The sequence below is a fragment of the Coregonus clupeaformis genome, unplaced genomic scaffold (assembly GCF_020615455.1).
Source record: "Coregonus clupeaformis isolate EN_2021a unplaced genomic scaffold, ASM2061545v1 scaf2056, whole genome shotgun sequence".
Taxonomy (NCBI): domain Eukaryota; kingdom Metazoa; phylum Chordata; class Actinopteri; order Salmoniformes; family Salmonidae; genus Coregonus; species Coregonus clupeaformis.
The window spans coordinates 61,687-88,571 of NW_025535510.1; the positions used below are offsets into that span (position 1 = coordinate 61,687).

Genomic DNA, 26,885 nt, shown 5'->3' on the forward strand with positions numbered 1-26,885 from the left:
GTAAGGACTGTATGGTTGCAGATCTCTAGGGAAGTGATTTTCTTTCAAATCCCGCCTTCTGCTTTGTTTTCGGTGTGTAAAACACTGCTTAAACGGCTACTGGACTATCAGAAAAACGTTATTTACAACTATCACATGGTGTTGCATGATATGACAAGTTGTAACTTCAGGCTATAGGGATGGCATCTATTGGATAGTGTGAAATCTTGTAGGCTGTAATTGAAGGGATTTCTTCGTAACTGTTTGATGCATAATAGACCTGGAAATCAGTAAGTTGTGGAGGAGGTCAACTGCACACATGTTGCAACTAAGCGCAACTTTTGATTTGCAGCAGGATGTGGTGTCAAGTATATTCAAGAAAGAGGCGACCGTGGGAGGAATCAAAGGTAAGAGCTATCTGGTTGTCTCACTAACGATATCCAAAACCTATACTTTGCGCCTTTACGCCAAGGTGACAATGTGTGACAAATACCATGATAGTAGTGACATATGTAATGGCAATATGTATTCAGTGGTGGAAAAAGTACCCAATTTTCATACTTGAGTAAAACAATGTAAAGATACCTTAACAGAAAATGACTCAAGTAAAAGTGAAAGTCACCCAGTAAAATACTACTTGAGTAAAAGTCTAAAAGTATTTGGTTTTAAATATACTTAAGTATCAAAAGTAAAAGTATACACTACCTGTCAAAAGTTTTAGAACACCTACTCATTCAAGAGTTTTTCTTAATTTTTACTATTTTCTACATTGTAGAACAATAGTGAAGACATCAAAACAATGAAATAACACACATGGAATCATGTAGTAACCAAAAAAGTGTTAAACAAATCATAAATATATTTTATATTTGAAATTCTTCAAATAGCCACCATTTGCTTTGATGACAGCTTTGCACACTTTAGGCATTCTCTCAACCAGCTTCATAAGGTAGTCACCTGGAATGCATTTCAATTAACTGGTGTGCCTTCTTAAAAGTTAATTTGTGGAATTTCTTTCCTTCTTAATTCATTTGAGCCAATCAGTTGTGTTGTGACAAGGTAGGGGGTGTATACAGAAGATAGCCCTATTTGGTAAAAGACCAAGGCCATATTATGGCAAGAACAGCTGAAATAAGCAAAGAGAAATTACAGTCCATCATTACTTTAAGACATGAAGGTCAGTCAATGCAGAACATTTCAAAAACTTTGAACGTTTCTTTAAGTGCAGTCGCCAAAACCATCAAGTGCTATGATGAAACTGGCTCTCATGAGGACCGCCACAGGAATGGAAGACCCAGAGTTACCTTTGCTGCAGAGGATACGTTCATTAGAGTTACCATCCTCAGAAATTGCAGCCCAAATAAATGCTTCACAGAGTTCAAGTAACAGACACATCTCAACATCAACTGTTCAGAGGAGACTGTGTGAATCAGGCCTTCATGGTCGAATTGCTGCAAAGACACCACTATTAAAGGACACCAATAAGAAGAAGATACTTGCTTGGGCCAAGAAATACGAGCAATGGACATAGTGTCTTTGTGAGATGCGGTGTGGTTGAACGGATGATCTCCGCATGTGTAGTTCCCACCGTAAAGCATGGAGGATGAGGTGTTATGGTGTGGGGGTGCTTTGTTGGTGACACTGCGATTTATTTAGAGTTCAAGGCACACTTAACCAGCATGGCTACCACAGCATTCTGCAGTGATATGCCATCCCATCTGGTTTGGGCTTAGTGGGACTATCATTTGTTTTTCAACAGGACAACCTCCAGGCTGTGTAAGGGCTATTTTACCAAGAAGGAGAGTGATGGAGTGCTGCATCAGATGACCTGGCCTCCACAATCCCCCGACCTCAACCAAATCAAATCAAATCAAATCAAATCAAATCAAATTTTATTGGTCACATGCGCCGAATACAACAGGTGCAGACATTACAGTGAAATGCTTACTTACAGCCCTTAACCAACAGTGCATTTATTTTAAACAAAAAAGTAAGAATAAAACAACAACAAAAAAGTGTTGAGAAAAAAAGAGCAGAAGTAAAATAAAGTGACAGTAGGGAGGCTATATATACAGTAAAATAAAGTGACAGTAGGGAGGCTATATATACAGGGGGGTACCGTTGCATTGTCAATGTGCGGGGGCACCGGCTAGTTGAGGTAGTTGAGATAATATGTACATGTGGGTAGAGTTAAAGTGACTATGCATAAATACTTAACAGAGTAGCAGCAGCGTAAAAAGGATGGGGTGGGGGGGCAGTGCAAATAGTCCGGGTAGCCATGATTAGCTGTTCAGGAGTCTTATGGCTTGGGGGTAGAAGCTGTTGAGAAGTCTTTTGGACCTAGACTTGGCACTCCGGTACCGCTTGCCGTGCGGTAGCAGAGAGAACAGTCTATGACTAGGGTGGCTGGAGTCTTTGACAATTTTGAGGGCCTTCCTCTGAGAGTGAAGGAAAAGCAGCCAGCAAGTGCTCAGCATATGTGGGAACTCCTTCAAGACTGGAAAAGCATTCCAGGTGAAGCTGGTTGAGAGAATGCCAAGCGTGTGCAAAGCTGTCATCAAGGCAAAGGGTGGCTATTTTAAGAATCTCAAATATAAAATATATTTTCATTTGTTTTGCACTTTTTTGGTTACTACATGATTTCATATGTGTTATTTCATAGTTTTGATGTCTTCACTATTATTCTACAATGTAGAAAATAGTAAAAATAAAGAAAAACCCTTGAATGAGTAGGTGTTCTATTTACGGATAGCCAGGGGCATGCTCCAACACTCAGACATCATTTACAAACGAAGCATGTGTTTAGTGAGTCCGCCAGATCAGAGGCAGTAGGGATGACCAGGGATGTTCTCTTGATAAGTGTGTGAATTAGACAATGTTCCTGTCCTACTAAGCATTCAAAATGTAACCAGTACTTTTGGGTATCAGGGAAAATGTATGGAGTAAAAAGTGCATACTTTTCTTTAGGAATGTAGTGAAGTAAAAGTAAAAGTTGTCAAAAATATAAATAGTAAAGTAAAGTACAGATACCCCCAAAAACTACTGAAGTAGTACTTTCAAGTATTTCTACTTAAGTACTTTACACCACAGTATGTATTTCTCCTCTACAGAATACTCAGCGACCGTTGACACTCGGATCCTCAACATTGAAAGGGATGGAGGAGTCCTCTACTCCTGGAAAGTAAGTGGACACTGGGCAAGGGGCATTCACATAGCATTGTAATGGACAGGTTAAGCGTGACGTTCCACACATAACCTGCAGTGCGCTCTTTTGGAAGTGGTGGGAATATTCTCTCTGTCTAGGTTGCATCCCAAATGGCACCCTAATCCCTATAGTGCACTACTTTTTCCCAGGGCCCATAGGGATCTGATCAAAAGTAGTGCACTATGTAGAGGATAGGGTGCCATTAGGGATGCAGCCTAGACGGAGAGAATGTAGAAGCCCAAAGACTCATGACAGACCACTACAGCTGAATAAGCTACTGGTTAAGAGGTATTACGTTTCCTTATAACAGAGTTGTTCTTAAAGTATCCTCAGACTGTGAGGGAGTGTTAAGCCCTACATAGACAGCTGAGATGTCATGGTCATAAGAATAGGTAATTACACAGACACACAGACACACACACACACACACACACACACACAGACACACACACACAGTCATTATGAGCCGTAATGGCTTTCCTTCTCCCTCCTCTCTTCTCTCAGGGGGCGACAGGGACCACCAGGATCGGGAAATACGACCCCAATACCAGACAGAATAAGGTAGAGCTTCCTCTCTGTGTGTGTGTGAGTGTATGTGTGACTGTGTGTGTGACTGTGTGTGAGACAAAAAGAGTGAGTGAGTATGTATGTACTGTATATGCCAGCACATAGTCCTAATGGAATGTGGGGTTACTTCTGGTACACTCACTGATCGCCACCAGCTGTTTGTAGTGTTCATCATGGTCCCTAACCCCTAACCCCTCGCCCCGAACCCCTCTCCCCTCTCCCCTAACCCCTAACCTCTCTCCCCTCTCCCCTCTCCCCTCTCCCCTCACCCCTAACCCCTCTCCCCTAACCCCTAACCCCTCTCCCCTAACCCCTCTCCCCTAACCCCCTCTCCCTAACCCCTCTCCCCCTAACCCCTAACCCTCGCCCACCCCTCTCCCTCTCCCCTCTCCCCTCTCCCCTAACCTCTCTCCCCTCACCCCTCACCCCCTAACCCCTCTCCCCTAACCCCTCTCCCCTAACCCCTCTTACCTAACCCCTAACCCCTCTCCCCTCTCCCCTAACCCCTAACCCCTCTCCCCTAACCCCTCTCCCCTCACCCCTAACCCCTCTCCCCTCACCCCTAACCCTCTTCCCCTAACCCCTCTTACCTAACCCCTAACCCCTCTCCCTCTCCCTAACCCCTAACCCCTCTCCCTAACCCTCTCCCCTCTCCCCTAACCCTAACCCCTCTCCCCTAACCCCTCTCCCCTAACCCCTCTCCCTAACCCCTAACCCCTCTCCCCTAACCCCTCTCCCTCACCCCTAACCCCTCTCCCCTCACCCCTAACCCCTCTTACCTAACCCCTAACCCCTCTCCCTCTCCCCTAACCCCTAACCCCTCTCCCTAACCCCTCTCCCCTCTCCCCTCTCCCCTAACCCCTAACCCCTCTCCCCTAACCCCTCTCCCCTAACCCCTAACCCCTCTCCCCTCACCCCTCTCCTCTCCCCCTAACCCCTAACCCCTCTCCCCTAACCCTCTTACCTAACCCCTAACCCCTAACCCCTCTCCTCTCCCCTAACCCCTAACCCCTCTCCCTCTCCTCTCCCTAACCCCCTAACCCCTCTCCCCTCTCCCTCTCCCTCTCCCCTAACCCCTAACCCCTCTCCCCTAACCCCTCTCCCCTAACCCCTCTCCCCTAACCCCCTCTCCCCTACCCCTAACCCCTAACCCCTCTCCCTCACCCCTAACCCCTCTCCCCTCTCCCCTCTCCCCTCTCCCCTAACCCTCTCCCCTAACCCCTCTCCCCTCTCTTCACAGCTCCTCTACACTTTTTGACAAGCAGGTGTGTGTCAGCAGCTGTTCTCTGAATAAGGAGGAGACTCTGCTGGGTAAGGACCTGTTCACAGACATAGAAATATAATGCATAGAACATAGAGATACATTAATTGTTGTATTGAATTCTATGGTGTAGAACAGATACATCTCTAGAATCCATGGTATTCTAATTCTATGTGACACACATGCGTAGTACAAAGACACACTGACACTGAAACAAGGATCCTCACTGAAGTGCTGAGCCAGTGTCTCCTCCCCTAGTGTATCAGTGTTAGACTAGATACAGGTTTTCCTAGATATAGCCTTCTGGTATTTCCAGTCCAAGATTGTGATCGCCCCATGGGAGTATCTTATCAGCACAGGAGAGGAACAATGTCTTGTGACTGAGCCAACACACAAGGGCCGTTGTATTGAACTCACGTCACCGAACCACATCAACTCACATACTTGTCTTTTAATCTCATTTTTAGCGGTCAGTTTGGCACAGTGGACAAGGACAGAGGAGCGCCTCAGACCAGGTACCTTGTCACCCCCCCCCCCAACACACACACACACACACACACACACACACACTTCCCATCGCTGATACAAACAAACAAACAAAAACAGAAGCTGAAGATTAGAGAAATGCAACTAGACAGATAACCATGTAAATCTACAGTATGTTATGAAGAGGGAAGTGGTAAGCTATATCCTGCTGATAACTAGCTCTCTGTTTCACTCTGGTTCTCTATAGGGAAACAGTTCTCTATATGGAAACAGTTCTCTATAGGGAAACAGTTCTCTAGGGAAACAGACCCATGGCTGTAAAAGTCAGTATGGTAACATTCAGGATATTATTAGGTATCTATCCACACATGCACCACAGGGTTTTAAGTGTTTTAAGTGTACTCTACACGACAGGTTCAATCTGTACACACCTATTGGCTGTAGGCTGTACCATATAGGTAAACTGTATGTGTTGGATTGAGTAACAGTTATCACAAGGGCAGCACAGGCGGTGAATACGTTTTATGCTGTTTCAGGTCAGTGAAGTTAAACATTACCATATTTAACACCTTTCCATTGTTCTACTCCTAGTTACAAAATGTCTGACCCTCCTCATTGAGATCCATCCCATAAACAACATTAAGGTCCTGAAGGCTGTTGACTGCCGGGTCAGAGTTCAGGTATAGAACTGTATTGTTTTGTACTGGACTCTATTGGGTTGTACTCTATCCAGAACAGCTATTACAATAAGCTTCCCCTCGGTTGTTATTACATTGTTATAATAAATAACAATATGCTATAACATGGTTATACTACAAATAATGTTAACCAGTCATCTTTGGTTTCATACAGTTCATCCATCCAGACACAGAGAGGGACTCAGTGCTGGAGAGTCACCTGCTGCTGGTAGCAGAAGATGGCTGTGAGTATCTGGGAAGTGAAGTGGTGTCAAAGATTTGTTAAAAATAATTTTTTACAGCTTTTAACTATGATAGAATAAAGACATTAGCTGACACAGTTTTCTGTTTTTGGGAGAGTTTGGCCACTGGACCTTCAGGGTTTAGGCTTTGAACTTTGACCTTTGACCTTTCAGATGTGGAGCAGCTCCATGTGATGCTGGTCAGACAGGAGGGTTACAGAGTGGTAAGATACACTGCCACAGACTGTAGAGAGCTGGAATGGAATGCAACTGTTCCGTAGTGACATCATTTCCTGTTGACTGGTGTTCCAACAGGTGATGTTGAACCCAGAGTGCCTGGCCAAAGACAGGGTGGCAGAGGAGTTCAGCTGGGTCCAGTGGGACAGCCAGACACAGAGACTCTTCTACCTCACATACAGGGTAACATACCATATATAGGGAACACACTGTAGGCCCTGATCTGGGCAACAACACCTTAAACTAACATGTTCAGTTTCTTTTGAATTGTGAAGAATTATGCAGACATTCCAACTGATAACGCAATAATGACATCCCTTCTTTGTCTGTCAGGAAAAAGCTGTGCTGAAATGTGTGCAATTCTACCATGACCACAACTGTGAGACCTTGGTAGGACTAGCAGCATAAATCATTTAATAATGAACGCTTTATAGGTAGTGTTTGATTTGGGGTCAGGCTACTTAATACTTCCTCCTCTTTCCGACAGTTTGAGCTTGCACTGGAGTTGCCCTTTAACCCTTTCACCTGTATGAGGTAAGAATTCAAAGTCAAAATAAATTAATATACGATTAAAAACGGTGTATTTCCCGAAAACAGTTCAAAATTATTCGTGGATTTCTAGTCATGCTGTATCGATAACTCCTTGTGTGTTTGACCCCTAGGTTTGTTAACCTGGGCTTTGACCATCACCAAGAGACACAGCATGAACGAGAGGAGATGAGGATGGTGGTGATCACCAATAAAATAGGCACGTTTTGGTTGAACATTAAATGATTCACCTCCATATTGTACTGTATTGATAATGTTCTATGCTCGGAGAACATTCCTCTTTAATTGAGTTTGTCATTACTTTTTATTTGTTTGACATGGGACGTGAATGGAAACAGAGGGTAAGTGCTGTAGCTATTGTGATATAGATTAACTGTGTCACTCTTTGATCAATGGACAGTTCAGTCCACCACCAGCACAATCACACTCTCACTTCACAGAGCCCAGATATATATAACTTCTCTATTATCAAGATTGCATTAGTCAAGCTGCACAATTGGAAATGCTGCAGGCAATAATTTGTGTTTCTTTGAAAGGCCTATCAAATCAAAAGATGGTTGACGACGGCCCAGGGCCGGGAACATAATAACTTAATTGTGCTACTTATTCCAAATTACATTCAAGATTCAACCAATAAAACACTGTTGTTTTTAATAAAAACCCAATCAATACCACATTGTTAAAATGTTCTTCTTCTTCGTCGTATTATTATGTGAAACCAATCTGTTGTTAGAGTGTAATTGGTTGTTTTAATACGTGATCCTTACTGATGATTGCAGGGAGTATGTGTGTGTGTTACATCCAGCCTGCTGGGGCCAACCAGGAGATCACATACACCATAGTCCTGGTGCACAGAGGTACATCTTACCTTATTGCATTAGTTCCATACAATATTCACAAATGACAAATGAAGTTCCGTCAGTTTCAAGTTGTAAGTTGTAATCTACCAGAGCCTGTCTCCCCTCTACAGGATGCAGTAAAACGTTCTCAGTGGCGCTGGATGACACCCCTATTCCATGGACCACAGAGCTCCTCCCTCTATTCATCCCTATTGGTCAGTCAACACATCGACCCATCTATCCTATCAGTACCTGCTGGAACACTCCCACACAGCCCATCCATCCTATCAGTACCTACTGGAACACTCCCACACAGCCCATCCATCCTATCAGTACCTGCTGGAACACTCCCACACAGCCCATCCATCCTATCAGTACCTACTGGAACACTCCCACACAGCCCATCCATCCTATCAGTACCTGCTGGAACACTCCCACACAGCCCATCCATCCAATCAGTACCTACTGGAACACTCCCACACAGCCCATCCATCCAATCAGTACCTACTGGAACACTCCCACACAGCCCATCCATCCTATCAGTACCTGCTGGAACACTCCCACACAGCCCATCCATCCTATCAGTACCTACTGGAACACTCCCACACAGCCCATCCATCCTATCAGTACCTACTGGAACACTCCCACACAGCCCATCCATCCTATCAGTACCTACTGGAACACTCCCACACAGCCCATCCATCCTATCAGTTACTACTGGAACACTCCCACACAGCCCATCCATCCTATCAGTACCTACTGGAACACTCCCACACAGCCCATCCATCCAATCAGTACCTACTGGAACACTCCCACACAGCCCATCCATCCTATCAGTACCTACTGGAACACTCCCACACAGCCCATCCATCCTATCAGTACCTACTGGAACACTCCCACACAGCCCATCCATCCTATCAGTACCTGCTGGAACACTCCCACACAGCCCATCCATCCTATCAGTACCTGCTGGAACACTCCCACACAGCCCATCCATCCTATCAGTACCTGCTGGAACACTCCCACACAGCCCATCCATCCTATCAGTACCTGCTGGAACACTCCCACACAGCCCATCCATCCTATCAGTACCTGCTGGAACACTCCCACACAGCCCATCCATCCAATCAGTACCTGCTGGAACACTCCCACACAGCCCATCCATCCTATCAGTACCTGCTGGAACACTCCCACACAGCCCATCCATCCTATCAGTACCTGCTGGAACACTCCCACACAGCCCATCCATCCAATCAGTACCTACTGGAACACTCCCGCACAGCCCATCCATCCAATCAGTACCTACTGGAACACTCCCACACAGCCCATCCATCCAATCAGTACCTACTGGAACACTCCCGCACAGCCCATCCATCCTATCACAACCCCTGATAGTGCTACTTCTACTTGGGACTGAGGAAGTGGTTTTAGGAGTTATTTGTGATAAGATGTTTATTATTATTGTATAGTAGACATTTACATAAGAGAACAAACAAATAAACCAACAAAACACATTTGAGGTCAGTCCAAGATGGCTGATGAAAACAAACCGTTGACTAGCCTGCTGTTCTCTCCCCAGGTTACTACGTGGTGGTCTACCTGGCTGGTCACTTCCTGCACTGTATCAACACCAGACAACAGGAGCTGCTCTGCCACAGTCTCTTCCTCTCAGGTAAGGCTAGACCTGGGGCATGTTCATTAGGACACACCGTAGCCAAATGTTTTGCAATGGAAAAGGACATTTAGTTTTTGTTCTGGTTGAGATACCTCTGCGTTTCACTCCATTACGTGTCTATGAACACGACCCTGGTCACCAACAGAAGTGACTATATGAGGAATAGGGAGGCAAGTGTGTTTTTGTTCAACTGGCTTCAGTGAAATTGTGTTACAGGTGTTGGTGATGACTTCAGTGTAATTGTGTTACAGGTGTTGGTGATGACTTCAGTGTAATTGTGTTACAGGTGTTGGTGATGACTTCAGTGTAATTGTGTTACAGGTGTTGGTGATGACTTCAGTGTAATTGTTTTACAGGTGTTGATGCAGAGCTGGGTGTGTTGGGATCAGACAGTGTGGTGTTGTCTCTACCTGAGTCCTCTCTGCTGGACCTGAACACAGGCATGATGTACACTGCAGACCTCAACCCCTCATTTCTACTGGACCTACTGCACTGCAGGTAGAATGGAATAGAATGGAATATAGTGGAATAGAATGGAATATAATGGAATGGAATAGAATAGAGTGGAATGGAATGGAATAGAATGGAATATAATAGAATGGAATAGAATAGAGTGGAATGGAATGGAATAGAATGGAATGTATTAGAATGGAATATAATGGAATGGAATAGAATAGAGTGGAATGGAATGGAATAGAATGGAATGTATTAGAATGGAATATAATGGAATGGAATAGAATATAATAGAATACAATGAAATGGAATAGAATGAAATGGAATAGAATGAAATGGAATAGAATGAAATGGAATAGAATGGAATGGAATATAAATGAATAAAATAGAATAGAATATAGCTTAATTATCCATTGTTCAGTGGGAAATGGTCTTGAGTGTTGGAGTGTGTGTCATGCTTACTGCACTGCATGTAGAAAGTACTGGAGCATTGGATATTATTGTGATGCTACACTTCCCACTCTGTTAATGTAGTATTCATGATGTCTTTGCTGTATGCTTTGTGCTGTAGCCACAGTAGACCTGACGCCCAACGCCTGGCTGCACTGCACTGTCTGCAGCTCTACATGGGGCCCAACGCTACACTACAACTGAAGGTAGGCGATGCAAGCAAAACCCCTGAGAACACTTTGTTCAGAGAGAGAGAGAGAGAGAGCAAGAGAGACACAGAGCGTGTGAGAGAGAGAGATGTTTTGGAGGGAAAAGTTCAGTGCTGACCGTGAGTCAGGTTGTTTATAATAGAGAAAGTGCTGCACTTGAAATTCCCATCTGCAGTACTTGTTCTAAATGGAGTCTCTGTGGCCATGGCAACTCACTAACACAGTTAGAGAGGTAGAACGTCTTAGAGGTCAATGAGGACGTGGGGGGTGTGGTTTTATGAATTCTGTTGCTTTATACATGGGTGGTAACACTGGAATTACTACAGTAACAATACTTTATCAAGATGTTGTTACGTAGCATAGCACTTTTGTTACTTTATGTGTTTTCTCTGCAGATCATAGATTGGATCTGTGACAATGTGATGCCGTTCGACACCTTCGATCAAATTCAGGAGTTTATTCTGGGTAAGTGGAACAAGACTTATCATCATTATCAAATCTATTTTAGCGGTATTTAATGGAAGAATCATCGTCTCTCTTCAACGACAGCGTCACTGTACAGGATCATCTATAAGAAGTCTCTCAGTCTGGATGAAGTTCTACCCTACTCCTCTGTGTTTGAGAAGAAGAAGGTACCTGAGAATCTAGACCAGGTCCCTGGTGTCACCTGCACCACAGAGCTCCATGCTGAACCAGTGTTCAAAGGAAAGGTACGATATCTTTCACACACTCACATACTGCAGCTATTCAGCTAGCTGATCAGTCTACTATTTAGTGATTTTATTTCAAGGTTAGACACTAGAGGGCAGACAGGAGTGGGAAGCAGATCCAATGCTCTGTAACAGATAAAGAATGCATATCTAATTAATTAAATGTGCAAGAAGAGTTGTGGTGAAAGAAGGGACGTAATAATATGATTTAGACTGGGCTATTTACAATGAAATACCCCATTGATTATTCTGTAGATGGAGGCCTTCTTTAATTAAAGGCAAAACATGAACAATTCGTTACAATCAAGTGCATTTTATTTAATGTTATGCAGTATGAACCCCATGCGATAAATCATTTTGTTTCCAAGGAGGTCTCAAGATGACCTCAACAGATGGACGTATTTTACATCAACAGTAAAAGTAGTAAACGTCTGGTGTTTACTAGATGTTTGGTAATGTTTCGCTGCAGGCCAGAAGTCTCCAGGGCTATTGGGAAGAGCTACAGTGGAGCACAGAGAAGATGAAGTACTTTGAGGCGGTTCCAAACCCACGATACAGAACATCTCAGATTCTTCCAGAATGGACCAAGCTGCTCGCTACCCTGGTGAGCTCACACAGAGAGACTGGAATATAGAGGAGCTCAGTGCACCACAGGAACCATGGTCTCTCGCTCTGATCCCAAGCTTTATACTGCAGCTAGCAGTAGCACAGTATGAAAACATTCATCATTTACAATTCCTGACATATTCTCATATAGAACCACTTCAACATTGGGCGGCAGGTAGCCTAGCGGTTAAGAGCGTTGGGTCAGTAACCGAAAGGTCGCTGGCTCGAATCCCTGAGCCGACTACGTGAAAAATCTGTCTATGTGCACTTAACCCTAATTGCTCCTGGATGTCGCTCTGGATAAGAGCGTCTGTTAAGTCAGTGATTCCCAACCAGTTGTACTAGGACCCCTGAGGGTACTTGGACTATACACGGGGTACTTGAGAAGACTCATGAGACCATAGGCCTACTGGTTAAAGGCACATAAGGGGGTACTTCAGGGGTACTCCGGGCAGAGCAACATTCAGCTGATGGTACAGTAAGAAAAAAAGTTGGGAACCAGTGAGCTAAATTACTAACATGGACGTGTCAAATGTAGTACAGTATACCTTCATAAGAGGAAGTTAGAGAACATGTTGCTCCCTCTGTCTGTTCCAGAAGTCGGAGAAGAAGAAGTCTTCTAACTATCTGCGTCACATTGAGGAGAACACCAGGAAGTAGGTGGAGTACAGAAGACAGAATGGGCTCTTGTGTGTTGCAGAATGTTGTGCGTGTTGGAGGAAGCGTGTGGGTGGGGTACAGGGGAAAACTAGACTCCTGAAAGCACACAGAGACAAACTCACAGGGATCAATAACACTGATGGATATTAACACAGGGATCAATAACACTGATGGATATTAACACAGGGATCAATAACACTGATAGATATTAACACACAGGGATCAATAACACTGATGGATATTAACACAGGGATCAATAACACTGATGGATATTAATACAGGGATCAATAACACTGATGGATATTAACACAGGGATCAATAACACTGATAGATATTAACACAGGAATCAATAACACTGATAGATATTAACACAGGGATCAAAAACACTGATAGATATTAACAAAGGGATCAATAACACTGATAGATATTAACAAAGGGATCAATAACACTGATAGATATTAACACTCAAACACTGTAGCAACACGAACAACAGACATGTACTATAGATATACTGTATACATACATACATACAGACACAGTTTCCACTTACAAGTCAAGTTAGACATTCTCTGACATTTCCTCTGTTATTTTCAGAGTTCTGTCGATGGTGGACAGCTGGAATCTAGGTAAGATGTCACAACATTCTAAAAGCCACTATCAATTAATGTTAGTAGAAGGAATGTAAAACCTGGTCTCTCTAGGAATGTAAGACACTTGGTCTCTAGGAATGTAAGACACCTGCTCTCTCTAGGAATGTAAGACACCTGGTCTCTAGGAATGTAAGACACCTGCTCTCTCTAGGAATGTAAGACACCTGCTCTCTCTAGGAATGTAAGCCACCTGCTCTCTCTAGGAATGTAAGACACCTTGTCTCTCTAGGAATGTAAGACACCTGGTCTCTCTAGGAATGTAAGACACCTGGTCTCTCTAGGAATGTAAGACACCTGGTCTCTCTAGGAATGTAAGACACATGGTCTCTCTAGGAATGTAAGACACCTGGTCTCTCTAGGAATGTAAGACACCTGGTCTCTCTAGGAATGTAAGACACCTGGTCTCTCTAGGAATGTAAGACACCTGGTCTCTCTAGGAATGTAAGACACCTGGTCTCTCTAGGAATGTAAGACACCTGGTCTCTCTAGGAATGTAAGACACCTTGTCTCTCTAGGAATGTAAGACACCTGGTCTCTAGGAATGTAAGACACCTGGTCTCTCTATGAATGTAAGACACCTGGTCTCTCTATGAATGTAAGACACCTTGTCTCTCTAGGAATGTAAGACACCTTGTCTCTCTAGGAATGTAAGACACCTTGTCTCTCTAGGAATGTAAGACACCTTGTCTCTCTAGGAATGTAAGACACCTGGTCTCTCTAGGAATGTAAGACACCTGGTCTCTCTAGGAATGTAAGACACCTGGTCTCTCTAGGAATGTAAGACACCTGGTCTCTCTAGGAATGTAAGACACCTGGTCTCTCTAGGAATGTAAGACACCTTGTCTCTAGGAATGTAAGACACCTGGTCTCTCTAGGAATGTAAGACACCTGGTCTCTAGGAATGCAAGACACCTGGTCTCTAGGAATGTAGGACACCTGGTCTCTCTAGGAATGTAGGACACCTTGTCTCTAGGAATGTAAGACACCTGGTCTCTCTAGGAATGTAAGACACCTTGTCTCTAGGAATGTAGGACACCTGGTCTCTCTAGGAATGCAAGACACCTGGTCTCTAGGAATGTAGGACACCTGGTCTCTCTAGGAATGTAGGACACCTTGTCTCTAGGAATGTAAGACACCTTGTCTCTCTAGGAATGCAAGACACCTGGTCTCTAGGAATGTAGGACACCTGGTCTCTAGGAATGTAGGACACCTTGTCTCTAGGAATGTAGGACACCTTGTCTCTAGGAATGTAAGACACCTTGTCTCTCTTGGTATTGGCCCTTTGGCTATGAAGCTATTATTATGATTATTATTCCTAGAATAACACTGGGATATTAAGGCGCTGGCAGGTCATTTAACATGAGCTCATTTACCCTTGACTACAGTTAAAGAAATCCCCCAACTTGAGTTTCAGGGTCACATACTTGAGTCCACTGGAGAACATTGCTCCCGGACCCCACAGTTGTTGACGATTTATCACTATCATTCAGGGAGAGAGAGAGAGGGAGAAAATAAGGGAAGAATGCCACATGGTTATATAAGAATGGGAGGAGAAGGGCCTCTCTCTCGCTTTCTTTCTTTCTTTCTCCCTCTCTCTTTTTCTCCTCTCCTTCACTGCTTCCTGACCCCAGTGCAACTGTGGTAGCTCAACCACGTGATTGGCCAATGCTCTACCTCAACTATCTCACATGGGCCATGCACGGACAAAACACACCCTCACTCTATGTCACACACACTGCTCTCAGTCTCTCTCTCTCTCTCTCTCGCTCTCTCTCTCTCTCTCTGTCTGTCTCTCACCCGTACATACTGATCAACATTCATCTCCACACCAATATCCTGACTCTCAGAATCGACCCTCTGCAGCACAGTTGACTAATTTTACTCTCTTTATCAATTGTCCCCCTTCATCTTCTCATGGAGATGTCCCTCTGTAATGAAAAGACCACGGAGATGTCCCTCTGTAATGAAAAGACCATGGAGATGTCCCTCTGTAATGAAAAGACCATGGAGATGTCCCTCTGTAATGAAAAGACCATGGAGATGTCCCTCTGTAATGAAAAGACCACGGAGATGTCCCTCTGTAATGAAAAGACCACAGAGATGTCCCTCTAATGAAAAGACCACGGAGATGTCCCTCTGTAATGAAAAGACCACGGAGATGTCCCTCTGTAATGAAAAGACCACGGAGATGTCCCTCTGTAATGAAAAGACCACGGAGATGTCCCTCTGTAATGAAAAGACCACGGAGATGTCCCTCTGTAATGAAAAGACCACGGAGATGTCCCTCTGTAATGAAAAGACCACAGAGATGTCCCTCTGTAATGAAAAGACCATGGAGATGTCCCTCTGTAATGAAAAGACCATGGAGATGTCCCTCTGTAATGAAAAGACCACGGAGATGTCCCTCTGTAATGAAAAGACCACAGAGATGTCCCTCTGTAATGAAAAGACCACGGAGATGTCCCTCTGTAATGAAAAAGACCATGGAGATCGAATGAAAAGACCACAGAGATGTCCCTCTGTAATGAAAAGACCATGGAGATGTCCCTCTGTAATGAAAAGACCATGGAGATGTCCCTCTGTAATGAAAAGCTCTTTATATGTTATTATAGTTCTCTTCAGGTGGTTCCTTTGTTCTGTCTTGACCCTCTCATCCCTCTTAAATCATTAGGCAATCCTCTTCCTTGTCCTGACTCATGAATGTTTGTTTTGCCTCATGTACAACTCTTTGAGATGTAATGAAAAGTCTAAATACACTGTGTTATGGTTTGCCTCTGCAGATCAGAAAGTGGTTCTGTTGTTCCAGGAGGAGGACAGCCAGCAGAGGGCGCTCATAGGCCTGGTGAGTCACAGAGGATACAGCAGCCGTGATACTCAGGGTAGAAGGTGCCCTCAGGCACAGACAGATCTAGGATCAGCTTACCCTCCCCAAATCCTAACCTTAACCATTAGGGGGGAAATGTTAAACTGATCATAGATCAGTTTCAGCACTGTTTTAGTGCTGAGTACTGGGAGAAGAATGCAGGCTTGTCCAGATTACAGCTCACCAAGACCAAGGTTCATGAGGGCAGATCAGGGCAGGCAGTACACACACAACACGCATGATAAAAATAGTTGTCCCTTTTCAGTCCTGACATTGCAGTCTATTCCCAGGAGTTTTTAGGGACGTTAGCCTTACAGCAGTAACTATTTCCATCCTGAAGTTGCTGTCCCTGAGGTTTAAATTACGTTAGTGTTTCAGCAGGTTCTATTATACCCATCCCCTAAAACACTAGGGTAGTCTACCTGTGGTCCTCAACATCAACCTATCCCCAGTTCTAAAACACTAGGGTAGTCTACCTGTGGTCCTCAACATCAACCTATCCCCAGTTCTAAAACACTAGGGTAGTCTACCTGTGGTCCTCAACATCAACCTATCCCCAGTTCTAAAACACTAGGGTAGTCTACCTGTGGTCCTCAACATCAACCTATCCCCAGTTCTAAAACACTAGGGTAGTCTACCTGTGGTCCTCAACATCAACCTATCCCCAGTTCTAAAACACTAGGGTAGTCTACCTGTGGTCCTCAACATCAACCTATCCCCAGTTCTAAAACACTAGGGTAGTCTACCTGTGGTCCTCAACATCAACCTATCCCCAGTTCTAAAACACTAGGGTAGTCTACCTGTGGTCCTCAACATCAACCTATCCCCAGTTCTAAAACACTAGGGTAGTCTACCTGTGGTCCTCAACATCAACCTATCCCCAGTTCTAAAACACGAGGGTAGTCTACCTGTGGTCCTCAACATCAACCTATCCCCAGTTCTAAAACACTAGGGTAGTCTACCTGTGGTCCACAACATCAACCTATCCCCAGTTCTAAAACACTAGGGTAGTCTACCTGTGGTCCTCAACATCAACCTATCCCCAGTTCTAAAACACTAGGGTAGTCTACCTGTGGTCCTCAACATCAACCTATCCCCAGTTCTAAAACACTAGGGTAGTCTACCTGTGGTCCTCAACATCAACCTATCCCCAGTTCTAAAACACTAGGGTAGTCTACCTGTGGTCCTCAACATCAACCTATCCCCAGTTCTAAAACACTAGGGTAGTCTACCTGTGGTCCTCAACATCAACCTATCCCCAGTTCTAAAACACTAGGGTAGTCTACCTGTGGTCCTCAACATCAACCTATCCCCAGTTCTAAAACACTAGGGTAGTCTACCTGTAGTCCTCAACATCAACCTATCCCCAGTTCTAAAACACGAGGGTAGTCTACCTGTGGTCCTCAACATCAACCTATCCCCAGTTCTAAAACACTAGGGTAGTCTACCTGTGGTCCTCAACATCAACCTATCCCCAGTTCTAAAACACTAGGGTAGTCTACCTGTGGTCCTCAACATCAACCTATCCCCAGTTCTAAAACACTAGGGTAGTCTACCTGTGGTCCTCAACATCAACCTATCCCCAGTTCTAAAACACTAGGGTAGTCTACCTGTGGTCCTCAACATCAACCTATCCCCAGTTCTAAAACACGAGGGTAGTCTACCTGTGGTCCTCAACATCAACCTATCCCCAGTTCTAAAACACTAGGGTAGTCTACCTGTGGTCCTCAACATCAACCTATCCCCAGTTCTAAAACACTAGGGTAGTCTACCTGTGGTCCTCAACATCAACCTATCCCCCAGTTCTAAAACACTAGGGTAGTCTACCTGTGGTCCTCAACATCAACCTATCCCCAGTTCTAAAACACGAGGGTAGTCTACCTGTGGTCCTCAACATCAACCTATCCCCAGTTCTAAAACACTAGGGTAGTCTACCTGTGGTCCACAACATCAACCTATCCCCAGTTCTAAAACACTAGGGTAGTCTACCTGTGGTCCTCAACATCAACCTATCCCCAGTTCTAAAACACTAGGGTAGTCTACCTGTGGTCCTCAACATCAACCTATCCCCAGTTCTAAAACACTAGGGTAGTCTACCTGTGGTCCTCAACATCAACCTATCCCCAGTTCTAAAACACTAGGGTAGTCTACCTGTGGTCCTCAACATCAACCTATCCCCAGTTCTAAAACACGAGGGTAGTCTACCTGTGGTCCTCAACATCAACCTATCCCCAGTTCTAAAACACTAGGGTAGTCTACCTGTGGTCCTCAACATCAACCTATCCCCAGTTCTAAAACACGAGGGTAGTCTACCTGTGGTCCTCAACATCAACCTATCCCCAGTTCTAAAACACTAGGGTAGTCTACCTGTGGTCCTCAACATCAACCTATCCCCAGTTCTAAAACACGAGGGTAGTCTACCTGTGGTCCTCTCAACATCAACCTATCCCCAGTTCTAAAACACTAGGGTAGTCTACCTGTGGTCCTCAACATCAACCTATCCCCAGTTCTAAAACACTAGGGTAGTCTACCTGTGGTCCTCAACATCAACCTATCCCCAGTTCTAAAACACTAGGGTAGTCTACCTGTGGTCCACAACATCAACCTATCCCCAGTTCTAAAACACTAGGGTAGTCTACCTGTGGTCCACAACATCAACCTATCCCCAGTTCTAAAACACTAGGGTAGTCTACCTGTGGTCCTCAACATCAACCTATCCCCAGTTCTAAAACACTAGGGTAGTCTACCTGTGGTCCACAACATCAACCTATCCCCAGTTCTAAAACACTAGGGTAGTCTACCTGTGGTCCACAACATCAACCTATCCCCAGTTCTAAAACACTAGGGTAGTCTACCTGTGGTCCTCAACATCAACCTATCCCCAGTTCTAAAACACTAGGGTAGTCTACCTGTGGTCCTCAACATCAACCAGCAGGGTAACTATTCTTAGACCGGTCAGCTCTGCTCCCAGCAGGCTATTCCCTCTGCAGGTCAGATAGCTCTCTCCTGCTCCAGGAGTGTGTGTGTGTGTGTGTGTGTACCTGTAGTGTGTGTGTGTGTGTGTGTGTGTGTACCTGTAGTGTGTGTGTGTGTGTGTACCTGTAGTGTGTGTGTGTGTGTGTGTGTGTGCACCTGTAGTGTGTGTGTGTGTGTGTGTGTACCTGTAGTGTGTGTGTGTGTGTGCCTAACTGAAGTATGTGCTCCACTCTCCTTCCTGTTAATAAGAATGTAGGACACTGTTAGAGGAACAGGGGAACAGAGGAACAGGGGGAACAGGGGAACAAGGGAACAGGGGAACAGGGGGAACAGGGGTACAGGGGGAACAGGGGAACAAGGGAACAGGGGAACAGAGGAACAGGGGAACATCAAGGGAACCTAGTTGGACCCCTGCTTTATGATGACGTATACATACATAAGTACACACACACACAGACAGACACACACACACACAGACAGAAACCTCCAATCTGAAGTGTTGTGTTTCCAATAGATGGTGGACAAGCTGAGAGAGCACCTCAACAGACACCTGCCTCGTCTGGGGAAGAAGAAGATCGATGTGCTGGTGGTGAACTACGTGGCCAAGCTGGTGTGTGTGTGTGTGTATATTTGTGTTTGCATGTTCTTATTCTACAGTGCATTACCCAAAGGTTGCTTTCATTGTTTTTGCAGTTACAGAAACAAATGGCTGTATTGACAAGGAAAGGCCTGAGACAGACAGATTGTAGTTGAGAAATGAGAATAACCATTATCCTCCAATACATTTATTTCCTCCTGTGGATGACAGATCTACTCCCCACTGTTCATAGCTCAGTCATGACGTCAGAGAGGCTCTGTACGGTACATCGTACATAGATATCACTGACTGAAGAACACCGTCCTAGAGTTTAACCTTAGGTGGAAATAATGCACTAGATATCAGGAAGAGACAAGCCTTTTCCATAAAGTGTGTGTGAGTGTGAGGTTGTGTGTTTTGGTGTGCGTGCGTGTGTGTGTGAGGATATGAGAGTGTTTCTTCCTGTTATTGCAGTAAAAGAGAGAAGAAGAGGATGTGAGGAGTCATGCTTGGTCAGCCACTGTGTGTGTGTGTGTGTGTGTGGGGATGTAATGGGTGTGAAAGTGGCAGTGTAAAAATAAATCCTAGTAACCCTTGTTTCTCTTGCTATGCGTTGCCATGGACTACTATTCATTTGTTGCTCAATAGAGAACAGGAACTGCTACAGTATGTGAAACTGTAGAAATAGGAAGTGAATGTGAAACGTTTTAATAGTGGTCTTGTCATGTAACATTTGAGTAAATCAGATGTTTAAATTCTCAGAGCATTCATCCCTGACCTCTTTTCTCTGTGTGTGTGTGTGTGTGTTTGTGCATGTCTGGTGTGTGTGTGTGTAGCTGGAGCTGATCAGACACATGCTGGAGTCTGTATGGCTGAAGTACAAACTGGGCCCTCTGGTGCTGTGCTTGTAAGTTGCTCCCTGATACAGTACATGCTGTGGGTGTGTGGGTGTTAGTGTGTGTTACTGTGTGTGTGTGTTAGTGTGTGTGTGTGTTACTGTGTGTGTGTGTTAGTGTGTGTGTGTTAGTGTATGTCCACGTGTATAACTACCATCCCTCATCAGCCAGTGCCTTCGGAAAGTATTCAGACCACTTGACTTTTCCCACATTGTTAGGTTACAACCTTATTCTAAAATTTATTAAACCGTTTTTCCCCCCTCATCCATCTACACACAATACCCCATAATGACAAATAAAAACAGGATTTTAGAATTTTTTGCTAATTTATAAAAAATAAAAAACTGAAATATCACATGTATATAAGTATTCAGACCCTTTACTCAGTACTTTGTTGAAGCACCTTTGGCAGCGATTACAGCCTCAAGTCTTCTTGGGTATGATGCTACAAGCTTGGCACACATGTATTTGGGAGTTTCTCCCATTCTTCTCTGCAGATCCTCTCAAGCTCTGTCAGGTTGGATGGGGAGCTTTGCTGCACAGCTATTTTCAGGTCTCTCCAGAGATGTTTGATCGGGTTCAAGTCCGGGCTCTGGCTGGGCCACTCAAGGACATTCAGAGACTTGTCCCAAAGCCACTCCTGTGTTGTCTTGGCTATGTGCTTAGGGTCGTTGTCCTGTTGGAAGGTGAACCTTCACCCCAGTCTGAGGTCCTGACAGCTCTGGAGAAGGTTTTCATCAAGGATCTCTCTGTACTTTGCTCCGTTCATCTTGGCCTCGATCCTGACTAGTCTCCCAGTCCCTGCAGCTGAAAACCATCCCCACAGCATGATGCTGCCACCACCATGCTTCAACGTAGGGATGGTGCCAGGTTTCCTCCAGAATTGACGCTTGGCATTCAGGCCAAAGAGTTCAATATTGGTTTCATCAGACCAGAGAATCTTGTTTCTCATGGTCTGAGAGTCCTTTAGGTGCATTTTGGCAAACCCCAAGCGGGCTGTCATGTGCCTTTTACTGAGGAGTGGCTTCCGTCTGGCCACTCTACCATAAAAGGCCTGATTGGTGGAGTGCTACAGAGATGGTTGTCCTTCTGGAAGGTTCTCGCATCTCCACAGAGGAACTCTAGAGCTCTGTCAGAGTGACCATCGGGTTCTTGGTCACCTCCCTGACCAAGGCCCTTCTCCCCCGATTGCTCAGTTTGGCCTGGCGGCCAGCTCTAGGAAGAGTCTTGGTGGTTCCAAACTTCTTCCATTTAAGAATGATGGAGGCCACTGTGTTCTTGGGGACCTTCAATGCTGCAGACATTTTTTGGTACCCTTCCCCAGATCTGTGCCTCGACCTGCCTGTCTCGGAGCTCTACGGACAATTCCTTTGACCTCATGGCTTGGTTTTTGCTCTGACATGCACTGTCAACTGTGGAACCTTATATACAGTGGGGGAAAAAGTATTTAGTCAGCCACCAATTGTGCAAGTTCTCCCACTTAAAAAGATGAGAGAGGCCTGTAATTTTCATCATAGGTACACGTCAACTATGACAGACAAAATGAGAAAGAAAATTCCAGAAAATCACATTATAGGATTTTTTATGAATTTATTTGCAAATTATGGTGGAAAATAAGTATTTGGTCAATAACAAAAGTTTCTCAATACTTTGTTATATACCCTTTGTTGGCAATGACACAGGTCAAACGTTTTCTGTAAGTCTTCAAGGTTTTCACACACTGTTGCTGGTATTTTGGCCCATTCCTCCATGCAGATCTCCTCTAGAGCAGTGATTGTTTTGGGGCTGTCGCTGGGCAACACAGACTTTCAACTCCCTCCAAAGATTTTCTATGGGGTTGAGATCTGGAGACTGGCTAGGCCACTCCAGGACCTTGAAGTGCTTCTTACGATGCCACTCCTTCGTTGCCCGGGCGGTGTGTTTGGGATCATTGTCATGCTGAAAGACCCAGCCACGTTTCATCTTCAATGCCCTTGCTGATGGAAGGAGGTTTTCACTCATAATCTCTCGATTCATGGCCCCATTCATTCTTTCCTTTACACGGATCAGTCGTCCTGGTCCCTTTGCAGAAAAACAGCCCCAAAGCATGATGTTTCCACCCCCATGCTTCACAGTAGGTATGGTGTTCTTTGGATGCAACTCAGCATTCTTTGTCCTCCAAACACGACGAGTTGAGTTTTTACCAAAAAGTTATATTTTGGTTTCATCTGACCATATGACATTCTCCCAATCCTCTTCTGGATCATCCAAATGCACTCTAGCAAACTTCAGACGGGCCTGGACATGTACTGGCTTAAGCAGGGGGACACGTCTGGCACTGCAGGATTTGAGTCCCTGGCGGCGTAGTGTGTTACTGACCCTCCGACAAATCAACTGTACATTTCGGTGTTCCTCAAGGTTCCGTTTTAGGACCACTATTGTTTTCACTATATATTTTACCTCTTGGGGATGTTATTCGAAAACATAATGTTAACTTTCACTGCTATGCGGATGACACACAGCTGTACATTTCAATGAAGCATGGTGAAGCCCCAAAATTGCCCTCGCTAGAAGCCTGTGTTTCAGACATAAGGAAGTGGATGGCTGAAAACTTTTTACTTTTAAACTCGGACAAAACAGAGATGCTTGTACTAGGTCCCAAGAAACAAAGAGATCTTCTGTTAAATCTGACAATTCATCTTGATGGTTGTAAAGTCGTCTCAAATAAAACTGTGAAGGACCTAGGCGTTACTCTTGACCCTGATCTCTCTTTTGACGAACATATCAAGACTGTTTCAAGGACAGCTTTTTTCCATCTACGTAACATTGCAAAAATCAGAAATTTTCTGTCCAAAAATGATGCAGAAAAATTAATCCATGCATTTGTTACTTCTAGATTAGACTACTGCAATGCTCTATTTTCCGGCTATCCGGATAAAGCACTAAATAACCTTCAGTTAGTGCTAAATACGGCTGCTAGAATCCTGACTAGAACCAAGAAATTTGATCATATTACTCCAGTGCTAGCTTCCCTACACTGGCTTCCTGTTAAGGCAAGGGCTGATTTCAAGGTTTTACTGTTAACCTATAAAAGCGTTACATGGGCTTGCTCCTACCTATCTTTCCGAGTTGGTCCTGCCGACATACCAATACGTACGCTACGGTCACAAGACGCAGGCCTCCTAATTGTCCCTAGAATTTCTAAGCAAACAGCGGGAGGCAGGGCTTTCTCCTATAGATCTCCATTTTTATGGAACAGTCTGCCTACCCATGTGAGAGACGCAGACTCGGTCTCAACCTTTAAGTCTTTACTGAAGACTTATCTCTTCAGTAGGTCATATGATTGAGTGTAGTCTGGCCCAGGAGTGTGAAGGTGAACGGAAAGGCTGGAGCAACGAACAGCCCTTGCTGTCTCTGCCGGGCCGGTTCCCTCTCCACTGGGGTTCTCTGCCTCTAACCCTGTTGCAGGGGCTGAGTCACTGGCTTGCTGGTGCTCTTTCATGCCGTCCCTGGGAGGGGTGCGTCACTTGAGTGGGTTGAGTTACTGACGTGATCTTCCTGTCTGGGTTGGCGCCCCCCTTGGTTTGTGCTGTGGTGGAGACCTCTGTGGGCTATACTCGGCCTTGTCTCAGGATTGTAAGTTGGTGGTTGGGGATATCCCTCTAGTGGTGCGGGGGCTGTGCTTTGGCGGAGTGGGTGGGGTTATATCCTTCCTGTTTGGCCCTGTCCGGGGTTTCTTCGGATGGGGCCACAGTGTCTCCGGACCGCTCCTGTCTCAGCCTCCAGTATTTATGCTGCAGTAGTTTATGTGTCGGGGGCTGGGGTTAGTTGGTTATACCTGGAGTACTTCTCCTGTCTTATCCAGTGTCCTGTGTGAATTTAAGTATGCTCTCTCTAATTCTCTCGTTCTCTCTTTCTCTCTGAGAACCTGAGCCCTAGGACCATACGTCAGGACTACCGGGCATGATGACACCTTGCTGTCCCCAGTCCGCCTGGCCTTGCTGCTATTCCAGTTTCAACTGTTCTGCCTGCGGCTACGAAACCCCCTACCTGTCCCAGACCTGCTGTTTTCAACTCTAAATGATCGGCTATGAAAAGCCAACTGAGAGACCTGAGCCCTAGGACCATACGTCGGGACTACCGGCCGTGGTGACTCCTTGCTGTCCCCAGTCCGCCTGGCCTTGCTGCTATTCCAGTTTAAACTGTTCTGCCTGCGGTTATGGAACCCCTACCTGTCCCAGACCTGCTGTTTTAAACTCTAATGATCGGCTATGAAAAAGCCAACTGAGATTTATTCCTGATTATTATTTGACCATGCTTGTCACTTATGAACATTTTTGAACATCTTGGCATGGTTCTGTTATAATCTCCACCCGGCACAGCCAGAAGAGGACTGGCCACCCCTCATAGCCTGGTTCCTCTCTAGGTTTCTTCCTAGGTTTTGCCTTTCTAGGGAGTTTTTCCTAGCCACCGTGCTTCTACACCTGCATTACTAGCTGTTTGGGGTTTTAGGCTGGGTTTCTGTACAGCACTTCGAGATATTAGCTGATGTAAGAAGGGCTATATAAAATAAAATTGATTGATTGATTGATGGTAGGCTTTGTTACTTTGGTCCCAGCTCTCTGCAGGTCATTCACTAGGTCCCCCCGTGTGGTTCTGGGATTTTTGCTCACCGTTCTTGTGATCATTTTGACCCCACGGGGTGAGATCTTGCGTGGAGCCCCAGATCGAGGGAGATTATCAGTGGTCTTGTATGTCTTCCATTTCCTAATAATTGCTCCCACAGTTGATTTCTTCAAACCAAGCTGCTTACCTATTGCAGATTCAGTCTTCCCAGCCTGGTGCAGGTCTACAATTTTGTTTCTGGTGTCCTTTGACAGCTCTTTGGTCTTGGCCATAGTGGAGTTTGGAGTGTGACTGTTTGAGGTTGTGGACAGGTGTCTTTTATACTGATAACAAGTTCAAACAGGTGCCATTAATACAGGTAACGAGTGGAGGACAGAGGAGCCTCTTAAAGAAGAAGTTACAGGTCTGTGAGAGCCAGAAATCTTGCTTGTTTGTAGGTGACCAAATACTTATTTTCCACCATAATTTGCAAATAAATTCATTAAAAATCCTACAATGTGATTTTCTGGATTTTTTTTTCTCAATTTGTCTGTCATAGTTGACGTGTACCTATGATGAAAATTACAGGCCTCTCTCATCTTTTTTATAATAATAATATAATAATATGCCATTTAGCAGACGCTTTTATCCAAAGCGACTTACAGTCATGCGTGCATACATTTTTTTTTTGTGTATGGGTGGTCCCGGGGATCGAACCCACTACCTTGGCGTTACAAGCGCCGTGCTCTACCAGCTGAGCTACAGAGGACTTGCAGGTAACTTAAGTGGGAGAACTTGCACAATTGGTGGCTAACTAAATACTTTTTTCCCCCACTGTAGATAGGTGTGTGCCTTTCCAAATCATGTCCAATCAATTGAATTTACCACAGGTGGACTCCAATCAAGTTGTAGAAACATCTCAAGGATGATCAATGGAAACAGGATGCACCTGAGCTCAATTTCGAGTCTCATAGCAAAGGGTCTGTATAGTTATGTAAATAAGGTATTTCTGTTTTTTATTTTTTATAAATTTGCAAAAATTCTAAAAACCTGTTTTGACTTTGTCATTATGGGGTATTGTGTATTGTGTATCGCTGAGGATTATTATTTTTTAAATCAATTTTAGAATAAGGCTGTAACGTAACAAAATGTGGAAAAAGTCAAGGGGTCTGAATACTTTCCGAAGGCACTGTATGTTAAGTTCCTCCCTTATACATGCTGACAGTGTGGGGGTGTCCCCATGTGTATAAAACTAACTAACAGTGATTAAAATGGATTTATAAGGGGCTCCCTCATATGTGTTGACAGTGTGTGGCTTTCTGTGTGTGTGTGTGTCTACAGTGTGTATGTAAGTCCTGTTCCATTGATATATACTATCCAATCTGCTCTAGAAAGCAGCAGGGCAGTTCAGCAGAGTGGGCCGTGTTTCACCTGATGTGTCGGATACTGGAGGCTACAAAGACTCTGTGTCTCCCCCTCCCTCCTGGTAAGAAGAACCCTGTTGAACCTTCTCAATATAACAGTGCTTATTCAT

The 26,885-nt window shown here is 44.7% G+C and overlaps 1 protein-coding gene across 1 annotated transcript; it reads left to right on the forward strand.

Moving 5' to 3' along the window:
• On the forward strand, window positions 1-26,885 carry LOC121543344 (gamma-secretase-activating protein-like; the record flags this gene model as incomplete). Its single annotated transcript, XM_045219103.1, has 27 exons — window positions 1-72; window positions 332-386; window positions 3,090-3,160; window positions 3,689-3,745; window positions 4,992-5,062; window positions 5,480-5,527; window positions 6,090-6,178; window positions 6,351-6,420; window positions 6,592-6,641; window positions 6,733-6,837; window positions 6,988-7,044; window positions 7,142-7,188; window positions 7,317-7,402; window positions 7,983-8,060; window positions 8,174-8,257; window positions 9,622-9,714; window positions 10,074-10,215; window positions 10,742-10,826; window positions 11,225-11,294; window positions 11,379-11,539; window positions 12,009-12,143; window positions 12,743-12,801; window positions 13,400-13,431; window positions 16,236-16,297; window positions 19,809-19,904; window positions 20,708-20,778; window positions 26,743-26,885. Coding segments are annotated over exons 2-27 (2,113 nt in total), but the record flags the coding sequence as incomplete, so codon positions are not given.